Source organism: Amphiprion ocellaris, chromosome 6 (assembly GCF_022539595.1).
Source record: "Amphiprion ocellaris isolate individual 3 ecotype Okinawa chromosome 6, ASM2253959v1, whole genome shotgun sequence".
In the NCBI taxonomy this organism is placed as follows: domain Eukaryota; kingdom Metazoa; phylum Chordata; class Actinopteri; family Pomacentridae; genus Amphiprion; species Amphiprion ocellaris.
In genome coordinates this window covers 20,431,693-20,442,476 of record NC_072771.1, presented here as the reverse complement: position 1 = coordinate 20,442,476, position 10,784 = coordinate 20,431,693, and the positions used below count along the sequence as shown (strand labels likewise).

General features: G+C 39.9%; 1 protein-coding gene across 2 annotated transcripts; it reads right to left on the bottom strand.

The window, feature by feature from the left end:
- Nucleotides 1–7,460: 7,460 nt before the first annotated feature.
- ido1 (indoleamine 2,3-dioxygenase 1) lies at nt 7,461–10,310 on the bottom strand. 2 transcript variants are annotated; one of them, XM_035955211.2, is made up of 10 exons: nt 10,090–10,310; nt 9,496–9,591; nt 9,296–9,415; nt 9,049–9,167; nt 8,930–8,944; nt 8,736–8,835; nt 8,464–8,581; nt 8,319–8,370; nt 8,067–8,215; nt 7,461–7,906 (listed from the first exon to the last, which is right to left on the bottom strand). In XM_035955211.2, the coding sequence occupies exons 1-10, from the start codon at nt 10,174–10,176 to the stop codon at nt 7,671–7,673; spliced, it is 1,092 nt and encodes a 363-aa protein (XP_035811104.1). In that variant the 5' UTR covers nt 10,177–10,310; the 3' UTR covers nt 7,461–7,670. The 2 variants fall into 2 exon arrangements, with proteins under 2 accessions (XP_035811104.1, XP_035811103.1); XM_035955210.2 differs by having other exon boundaries at nt 7,461–7,980; nt 10,090–10,295.
- Nucleotides 10,311–10,784: the final 474 nt, after the last annotated feature.

Here is a 10,784-nt window from a genome sequence, read left to right as displayed (position 1 = left end):
GTGACATTAGCGACAACTCAGAGGAAGAGGAAGTCAATCAGCAGAGCGAGAGAGAGGAGGACAATAGTGTGGCATGAGAGGAAAGCCAAGTGGGGAAAGTGGGAGTAAACACACACACAGACACACACAGAAACACACACACAAGGTATCTGTGTCTGCAGGCCAGTGGAGAGTGCGATGCTGTGTCTGCACGTGCATGCATGTGTGCTCATTTGGGCATGGCGTGTGTCTGCTCATTTAAGGGCATTTGCATGTGTGTGTGCGTGTGTGTGCGCTCACGTGTGGGAGTGAGTGTGTGGGATCACACTGTTGTCTGTTTCGCACCTGGCCGGGCCAGTAGTGAGTCAGCAGTGGTGAGAGGTTGAGCTGTATTCCCCGTCACACAGCTCAAAGTTGTGTTAACCTTTTGAGACAAAAGGCTGTGACGTGTGTGGGCTTCTGCTAATCCGGTGAGGAAAACCATCTGAATGCCATTTATTCTTCCAGCAGCCATCAAAATCAGATTTAAAATATGTGGTTGAGGTCTGTCAGTAAAGCATTCAGCAAGTCCAATTGAATTGTAAGGGAATTTTGGTTACTGCGAGAATCCTTGCTAAGTGTTGCTCAAATGGCACTCAGGTCATTTACAGATAAATTGCAATTCGATCTGAATTTTTTTTTAAATATAAAACGCCTTAATTATAGGGTAAAATGCTAAGAAAAACTCAAAATAACCTTACAGTATTCCAAAAATGATTTTAAGTAAGAATCTGTACTTTTTTTTTTAAACTATCCTGGCTTTAGCTTCTCTTTTCAGTATTTTCCAAAAGTCACAGTGTCTTCACAGATTTTGAAATATCCATTGCACTTGAATTCACTGTCTGGCCAACAGCCACTGTAAAGCAAAAAGACAATGAAAGGATTAAGCAGACCACTGGGGTTACAGTTTTTGCTGGCATGTTTCCTTTTTTCATTAACCTTGTCAAACCGTATTTCACAGTAATGCCTTTTCATGTTCCATTGCATTTATTCTACAGAGGCCATTTTTCCCCCAAATGTGAGTGAAATGGGGACACGTCAATAAGATGGCTCTGCTCGAGGTCACCACAGTACGAGTGTGTTGCACTGTAGGACAGTATTTGAATCCTGAGCACGAAAACAGGATGGAATACCATGAAACTGTGTACAGAAATTCATGGTCCCTTGACAGTGTATCCTAAGGAGTTTGTTGATCCTCTGACTATTACTCTTGCTCCTACAGCAGGCTCATATTTGTGGTTTTGAGTAAAAGTTTTGTTGGATTTCACCTCAAACGTTCATCCGCCTCCACCTGCAAACATTCTCATCAGCTTCATCTGCTCCTTGTATTCAGTAAAAATTAGCTAATGCTAGCTTAACTAAGATAGTTGGTAAAGAAAATAAAGCCAATTTGCAAAGTGCTAAAACTGCAGTTCTTCAAATGGCCACTTGAAGCCATTTCCAAAAGTGAGTCAATTCCTGTAGACATCCATGGTAAGCTGTCCGACTTTATGGCAGATATAAACATGTTTACAGCCTGGTACAAAAAATAGTTTGGTCACTGTAGTTAATTTTCTCCTTCAGGAACAAAGAAATAGTGTGAATATTTATGTAACTTGCACATTGAAATTCTGTTGAGGCTTAAAGTTCTGGATTTTCAGGGTCCTTTGGCTTTAAGTGACAGGTGGGTCACTCAGTGGTCCACCTCAGCTCCACTGCTGATTAGATTAGATCAAGATTAGATCAAGAAACCATCGCGGAGGGTTCATCCATCCTTATATACAGTCAATGGTTAGCACATATGGATAATATTACACCTGATAAACATCAATATTGTCATTAGGATTTAGCATTTACCTCAAAACACCTTTGTACTGCAGCCTCTTCGTCTGGTTTGAGGATGTTATATTTATGTCTAGCTGAACTTCACAATTGCTCTCTCTGAAAACGTCACAGGTGATTCATCGAAAATGATACAACATAATAATTTGAACAAACACATTTAGACAGCCTTTCTGCCAAATGCTTTATCTCCCCAGCCTTTAAGGATGGAACACATTTATCCATTTGACGCAAAGCTGAGACGATCTCTGTGCCCTAAAATACAGCATCAAGCAGCATTTTCATCGGCGAGGGCAAAAGTTTCTCCCTGGAAGAATAGAAGCTGCAGTGTGACGTGTGCTTTCCTGTCAAGTCAGTGACGTCACCGGGGCTCGATCATCAACACCAGCAACAACAGTAATTCTACACCTGAAAAGCAGCCTTTCAAGCTTGCTGTGAACATGACAGCTTCTCTTTTTTTTCCTTCTTTTTTCATGTGGGCATCCCGTTTCAGTTTAGTCAGTGGGGAGGAAGTGATAAAGTTGTTGTAAGATGACTACATCAAAAGCCTTTAACCTGCTCTAACAGACCTCACAAGTGATGTACAAAGACGAACTGGGGTTTAAAAAGTGATGTGAAAGACATATTAGGAGAAACGCGAGCTTGATGTCTTGTTTAATTGTGACTAGTGGACAGAAAAGTGAGCATGAAAACCCACAACAGAGTGAATTCCAGCAACATTTGTTAATGTTTAGAGAGACTTCTATGGGAACCTTCCATAACATACAGTATAGGAAAGATGATTCACCAGTCTGGAGGGGATCACAGGATTTGGAGAGTCTATGGGGCACTTCAGGTGAAGAAACCCCAACCCTGGGGTTAAAACATGCCTTTCTTTCAGTTCTTTTTACTCAGACATTGTACAAATAGGAGAATCAGGGTGCCAGTTTTGTGCCCTTAAATTGAATACAGGCGTTGTATATGTATTTACAGAAATGAGAGACAAGAGGACAAATAAAATTGCATTTCTGACTATGGATGACCATGTTGAAGACATGTTGGAGACAACAACTTATTTTTAGAACTGTCAATGTCACCATTTCCCCAGGTACTAAGAGACCAAACAGCATTTTTTTTCTAGATTAGTTGAAGTGAAGGCAACTGGCAACAATCATGATGACTGATTGGTATTTTCAGCCAGTTTCCATGATGGTGGACCAAACATATTTTGGTTGTTGATCAGACAGTATAATTAGTTAGAATCTCAAGATTCCAGAGATAATGATGGGTATCTATCATTGTATTTCTCATCTGTAATAATTTAAAAAAACTCTATCAGTTATTCAGGAAAATATTAGCCACATTTATTTCTGATTAAAATAGTTCATGATTGCAGTGTTGGAATAATACTACCTTTCCCAAGATTACTATTTCCTTAACACAGGGAAAATGTATGATGAAAAATTGCAATACAAAACACATACAGTTAAACAGTTTGGATAACCTGACTCAGTTAATATTCTACTTTAGTCTCTAACAAATTTAACCAACTTGTGTCGACCCAAATGATATGTAGGTAAGCTGTAGGGCTTTAAGCTTTGTCGATCTTGTAAAACAGAGGTCAGACGTAACACAGTTAAACTGAAGGTGTGTCCCAGCAGAAAATAATGAAGCTCTGCCTGACCTGTGGGTGTGTGGACATAGATGTTTGACAAAGATAGTGAAGTCAAGATGAGGGGAAAGTGGGAGAAACACCCAGCCACCTACTGTACTGCACATGCAGCACATAATTCCCAGCTACACCCGTCATGTGCACGCCAAAGACAATCAGTCCCTCCCTGCTGCCATCACTCGCAGGGTGAGAAAAGGTCCTGGCTTTGCTTGGCTTGAGGTAAGCAGCAGCATCATAAATTCAATTTTGAAATAACAAAATCCAGGATATCCTGTGGTTAACCACCAAAGCACAGATATCCGATTGTCTAACCAAAAGGACAACTCTCATCTGTATTCCTGTCAGCTCTGATACATGGAATATGGATGCTTGAGTAGGTTTCATGAAAACAAGAGTGACTCCAGATGCCCTTTGCTGTCAGGAAAATCTTGTATTTTGACCTGCTGAGTTAATTTTTGATAGCAATCCTTGGCAAATTGGTAGTTAACTACAACAAGACATTCATAGTTCATTACCTAGGAATATCTAAACCAAAATATTCAATAAAAACTGACACCTGACACATTTGTATTTTGTGATACATCTCACAACACTGTCAGTACAATACAAATGATTCATAAAGCGGGTGTGTGCATGTCCTACACTGAAACCAACGAGGTGAAACTTCAGTGTCCGTGCAGCCCAGCCCCAACTACACAATGCAGACATCCTTAGAGATGGTCTGTGTTTACTGCTGGGTTGTCAGGGAGTCCTCCACATACATGGCAATAAGGAAAGGGAATATTTGTTTTGGCTGTGGAAAAAGGCTCCAATCAGATCACAGAGATTTGAACACACTGTTTGTCCTCCCCGCCACCCATCTCTCTCCATCCCTGTGTAGTTTCCGTTCACCTTTCATCTCCTCACCTCCTCACCTCAGGTCTCGCTGTTGTTTTATTAGAAGAGCTTCTCAGGTTGCCTGAATGTCTCCGTTTGAGGAGATCGACAGCATAAATGATTTCAGATCTAATGACTTCTTGTTTTGTCAGATTGAAAATACTTTAAGACCCCCTCCAGTGAAAATGAAGATATTTTTATCCATATTATCATGTCCATATGGGGTTTTTTGTATACTGAAAGACACATCATGGTTGAAATAAGCAATCAAAGCAATCAGTGCCATTACTGAGCATTTTTACCTTGAAAGTGTAGTGTGCTGACGACAACCTAAAAAAACACAAATTTAGGCATTTGAGGTTTTATACTAAACAAACCTAAAGAACCAATCCTGTGTGGTGGGGCTATCCTTACTTTTATTCAGAATCAGTTTACAGTTTAAACATGTATCACAGTGTTTTTCTTTCTCCTTTTTTAAAAATGATCTTTTTTAATTGATTCAAGAAATTCTGATGTTTTTAGACCTGAGTGATGCTTTTGATACCATGGATCATGATTTCCTTATATCACTTCTGGATAAAGAACTGTCTTCAAAGTCATATCTGGCAGACAGGAGTTTCTTGGTTTACTTAGTCAATATTCTTCCACTGCACTGCTGCTTACTAGTTCTGTTTTCATATGCCCCTTGGGGACTAATAAAGTTTTCTGAATCTATATGCTGCCTTTAGGGTCCGTATTTGAGAAACGTCAGATCTTTTTTCATTGTTATGCAGACAACATATAAATTTGTTTGCCTGTAAAAAAAATTTAAAAAAACAACAAAAAAGTATTGACTCAGTGTAGCCCTTTTTGGACTCAAAAAACATTAAAACCTTGATGGATTTCAACTTTCTCAATCTTAATAAAAATATGACTGAGACTGTTTTTTTGAACAGACTTTTTGGGTGGCCCTGATGGCACTTTTTGCCAAATGGATTTACACAATGAATCTTGTGTAAAAAAACAACAACCTTGGAGTCTTTGCTAGCTCCTTTAAATTTAAGTGACAGATGTCAGTGGTCAAAACCAGCTTTCATCAAGATTAGCCAAGGTGAAGGTCTATCTCAGCCTCAAGACTCTGTTATTCCCACTGTTGTTACCATACAGTTAGACTGTTTTAATCCTTTGTATGTGGTCATAGAGCAGTCATCTCTTCTGCAACTGTATGGTGCAAAGTGCAGCTGCTTGTCTTTAACTGGAAAAAGGAGACATGATCACATAAGTCCAGTATTTACCCCCCTTCATTGTCTTCTTGTCATTTACAAGATGGATTTTTTTAAAATTTGTTTTTAAGGTTTTAAGGGGCTGTCACCACCTTATTTAGCAGACCTCTTCCATTAGCATTACCCAGTTAGAGCAGTTAGAATGAGGTGGCCCAAACAGATTCTCTTGGTAGTTCCGAGATCGAAACACAAAAATAGTGGCAGTGGCTGCTCTTGATCTCACAGTTTACTTTTTTATCTGAGAACTTCTCAGACCGTAGAAACTATTAAGTTGCTGCTGAAGACCCTCCTCTTCTCTGTGGCATTCAATCCAAGCAGAGCTTGACACTTTGACTTCATTGCTATTGTGTTGTATCTTTTGCTTTTCATGATTTTCTATCTTTTTAAAAATTTATTTGTGTTTTAGTCATAACCTTTTATTGTTTATAGATTGCACAGCACTGCAGTTCAACTCTTGCTGTTTTCAAACATCCTTTATACGTGGAATAGGTGAAGAAAGAGAGAGATGCAGGGTCTTTATGGTTCTGCATATTCTGCAATCTTTCATCTCAGAAATTCAAGGTAGGAAGAGATTATTTTATTTGTGAAAAAATGTCTAAATGGGTAACTTCAATGCACAGAAACAAGTTCTTAGTTCTTAATAAATGACCTGAGAGGGACATAAAAGCTTTTATGCTCAAGAAATGTCTCTCAGATTAAAATTCTAACAGGCTGCATGTGTAATTGTTTTTCTCCCGTTTGCTCTCCTGTTGTCTACCCTGCTAACCAGCATGTGAAAAGAAAGAGTTCAAGATAAAGTAGATTACTCAGATTGGAGGAAATCGTCATGTATAATTGCCACATCGTCTGTCTTATCTGATCTCGCTAGGCTGTTATTGTAATGAAACACCAGTGGGGACAAGCCAGGAAAGGTGAAAATTACACGGCATGAGCCATTCACGGCACAATCCATCCCTTCATTGCACTGGGTTTTCCACACAGTCAGTCCAGGAAGTATAGAGAGGCATGTGAGGGCTGGATGTGGGCTTGAGGAGGAAGGCAGGACAGCTGAGGTAACCGCTCTGATAAGTGATGCATCTCGGCACTGCATTGTGCATTGTACTTCGACATGACAACCCCATTGTGAAGCAGCACTGTAGAGTTGAGACGCAACAAAGGATGATTATTTTCTGAGATTGAAAGGTCAGGTTCCAGGCTGTTGGATACTTTAAGGAGTGTGAATTACAGTGCATCTTCAAATGACTATAATTAGTGATGAATACATTATTATTTTTGGTCAGTTTTGCTTGACGAGGCCAAATCAGTCGCCTGCATACCTTTGGTGCACCCAGTGATTGTGCACTGTCATGGCTTTTGAAGACACACTGTTTTTATTTAATTGCAATCCTTTCATGCCTTACCATGGCATTAGGTATTGCAGGATTTTATTTTTTTCGCCTGATAATTTTATTAACAATTGAAAACTTCTGTCATTTATAGGTTTTACCTTCAAGTCAGTATCAGTGGATATTAAAAGTTAAAAGCTGCCAGATTTTAAGTTGCAAAAGACATTTGATACATTTGAACTGTATTTCACAATCACTTTCTCTAAAAGTAAGGTCTAATGTCCAAATGTCCTCTAGAAACGTGGGTCTGGAACAGATGTCTGATGCATTTTTTGCATTCCAACTCGGATTAAATAAGGAATTAGAGGTTGAATGTAATGGAAAGTAACAGCAATGGTTTGAATTATGGTTTGGACTGAATGATGGATATCACTCATGCATTTTAAACTGAGGTTTGTTTACAGACATAACAAAGCTACATGTAAGACAAGCAACAGAGGCCTCTCATCCTGCCAAAAGTCATCCTTTTAATGGGATATAAAATAGTGTGTAAAGTAATTAGAATTGATTTACTGGCTGTTTTACGGGACATTCTCGTAGCTCCGCTGCATATGTAATGACAGTTCACATCAGCCGTTGCGTTTTATTTCTTAGCTTGTTTCAGGCAGGAGGATGTCTTTTGTTTCATCCCTCACACTTTTTAGGAAGGTCATGATGTCAGAGCCACCGGTGCCCTTCTCCTCCAGGGCTGTGGGTGCTCTGCTGACCATCTCCACCTCTGAGCTCTGGCTCTGGTTGCGGAGTTGTCGTGCCCGGGCAGCGGGGACCGTGATGAAGCGGCTGACTACATTGATGTGGTAGCTGCGCATAGCCATCAATTTTGTGACACAGTGATGAAAGGCCTGGTTTAGGCGATCGCAGGTCTGTTGCTGGACAAAACTCCTTAGGGAAGGCTGCAAAGAAATGTCCTGGATCAGCTGCTTGTGAGCAGGTGGCATGTAGTCCCTCATGCGGGTTAGAAAGGAACCTAAAAGAATGCAGTGTCATCACAGCGATTCCTTCATTTCCTGCATTGTTTTAATCATTTAATTTAAAAGCTGTCAGACATCTTACCACCATTTCCTTCATGACTGACTCCCAAAAGTTCATCAAAACAGTGCAGCAGACTGCTTTGTGCAGCACTCCCTCCTGAATACTCCATCGGCTCTGTCTGGACCCCTTCATACATCAGCCCATTGGGCATACAAGGGTTGTCTTTCCACCTATGCATGCACACATTGAAATGGTACATTGATCTGCATATAGATTTCAAAAACGTGTTTCACCGTACACATAAATCACTGATTACATGGTTGATTTTTATACCCAGACAGGTAGATCCTCATCTTGCCATAGAAGACTGCAGGATCCACGTACACTTAAGGAAAATAACAATCAAAATATTAGCATGAATTTTAACAACTCAACTTATAACTTACTTACAATTTAATTTATATGCCTGAGTCACTACCTTGCATCAATTTCAGTGCATCAGTCATGTCCTGTATTGACTGGCTGATGTCCTCCAGGGCTCTCGCCACAATCTCAGTGTCACCACACCTCACACCATTGATCACAGTGGGAATGCTCTGCAACACAGGTACACAATGGCTTTGTTAGAAATTTCCTAAATTTAATTCCACTTTTGTAGTGACTTTTACAGTTTTCAGCCCACAAGCAAAATCAATTAATCCTCTAACAAGTACATATAGTTGACTGGAGTTATTTTGAATACATCTTCACCCTCAGTGCAGGAACTGCTGCCAGCTCCACCAGAAGAGTGACCAGGAAGAAACCTCGGACACTCTCTCCACCCGGGAGGCTGACCAGCAACTCCAGGTTCCTGTGTGACACAAGTGAGCCAATAAACCTTGTGTGCATCCCAGTATTAGGGGACTGTTATTATGTGTAGGGGAATAGATTTAAAATGTACTCACTCCATATCAAAAGGCCTGCCACAGGAAATGGACATGGAGAAGAAAGGGGACAGATTTATACTTGACATGTGTATTATGTGGGATGTGATCAAACTTCTACAGGAGTTTAGTGGCCTTACCCCTTTGGATCTTTCTTCTTCCAATTAGCCAGTACTCCATCTGCATGGGTGAGGACTGGGGGAAATCCCAAGCGCTGTGACACCTCCCAGAATGGAACAGACAGGTTACATGGCAGCATCTTAGAAGAACAAGATTAAAAATGGTAAATCATTCATTTTGACTGTATATTGTGTGGTAATTGGCAGCAGCCATGTAGTGAAGGAAAGAGTCAATATTACAAAAAGAAAACCTGACAGACACAGTTACCTCAACTGTGTTGTTCTCTCCCTCCTGCCAGACATAGCCCATGGTCATCATGCTGAGGGCCAGGTGGGCTAGTCGTAACTCTCGGTGCTTCTGCAGAAACTCGCTGCTCAGCAGCGGCATCTGGACAGGAATATCAATTCTGAACCATGGCCCCATAAACACAGTGAACTCTCCTTGTCAGTTTGTTGTCCCCTTTTTACCTTGTTAATATGGGAGCGCAACTTGTGCGAGTGCACAAGCTCTGGGATCCGCAGTGCAACATCCATCCATGGCTGGTAGTAAGGTGGAAGCTCTTCCTTTGAATTTGAAGTTTCAATAAAGCAGGCATCGATAAGAAAATACTCATCAACATGACAAATGAAATTAAAACACAGCAGTGCATTGATGTGATGGCTGAATTTTAAGGCTTGTACTTAATGCTGTTCCACTGTATGAACAGTGTGCATTCATTTGGGAAAAGGTTTAAGCAAAATGTGATAATGTAAACATGCACTGCTTGTCTGAACAAAGTTCAAAACACAAAACAAACATGATCAATGCCAAATTTCTGATTCTTTCAATCAATACCACCAACTATGAGCTCGCAGTTTTATAGCAGCTACATTATGATCACTACTTCCGTGCGTCTGTCTATGTAAGAATCAGTAGCATTGTCAAATTCTAACTCCTGTTCTAAATAACATTTAGAGGCTGTAATTTCATGGTAGCCTGTATTTCTTTGTGACTGCCTGTGTAATTATAAAAAAAAAAAACAAAAAAAAAAACAACAACAGCAGAAGAACATTTCCACCTACCAGCGGCTCAGGAAGGATGAAGCCGAGTTCCTCAGAGACATAGTAGGAGTCTAGAGAGAAAGGAGCTTTGGAATCAGCAGATGCCATAGAGAAAATAACACAAAGCCAAAGACAGCAATGATCATTCACTGAATGGTTCAGAGGAGACCCTAACCTGACTGGACTCTGTCACAGACTTTAAAGCTGTCGTCAATGATTGCTTGCACAACATTAATCCCTGACTTCTACTGTTGTGCAATTCCAAGTAAAGTTCAGTAAATCAATACATAGCATCACTTTGTGATTCATTCTGAAGAAAACTTAACATTTCTGTTGTTCCATGAGAATCCAAATGGAGAAAGACATTTAAAAGTAACTACATTTTCAGGTTATAAGGAAAGTATGTAAAAAATAAGAATAAAGGAATAATGATGTTTTTACAAATGCAGAATATCAAATCGAGACATTTGTGAAACATACGAAAACTGTGGAGAAAGAAAGACAGCCTAGTTTAAAGAAAAGTTGATTAATGATAACAATTTTTAAAAAATTAAAAACAAGTGTAAAAAAGAAATACCAAAAGCTGTCTCCGCTTCCACTCGGTGCTTTGCCCACATACTGATACCAAATCTCTTAATCGCAGATATTGTTGCATATTTGAATATGCTTTACTTGGAAGTGTTTGTGTTTCAAATTTTGACTCTTGTTTTTAAGAC

What these genes read in the sequence shown, in the direction of transcription:
- ido1 (XM_035955210.2), bottom strand. Translation starts at nt 10,176, where the DNA reads ATGGCATCTGCTGATTCCAAAGCTCCTTTCTCTCTAGACTCCTACTAT. An exon ending in TGCACTGAAATTGATGCAAG is followed by an intron (nt 8,371 to 8,463) that starts GTAGTGACTCAG and finishes ATTTTCCTTAAG; the next exon opens with TGTACGTGGATCCTGCAGTC. An exon ending in CAGTCATGAAGGAAATGGTG is followed by an intron (nt 7,981 to 8,066) that starts GTAAGATGTCTG and finishes GCATTCTTTTAG; the next exon opens with GTTCCTTTCTAACCCGCATG.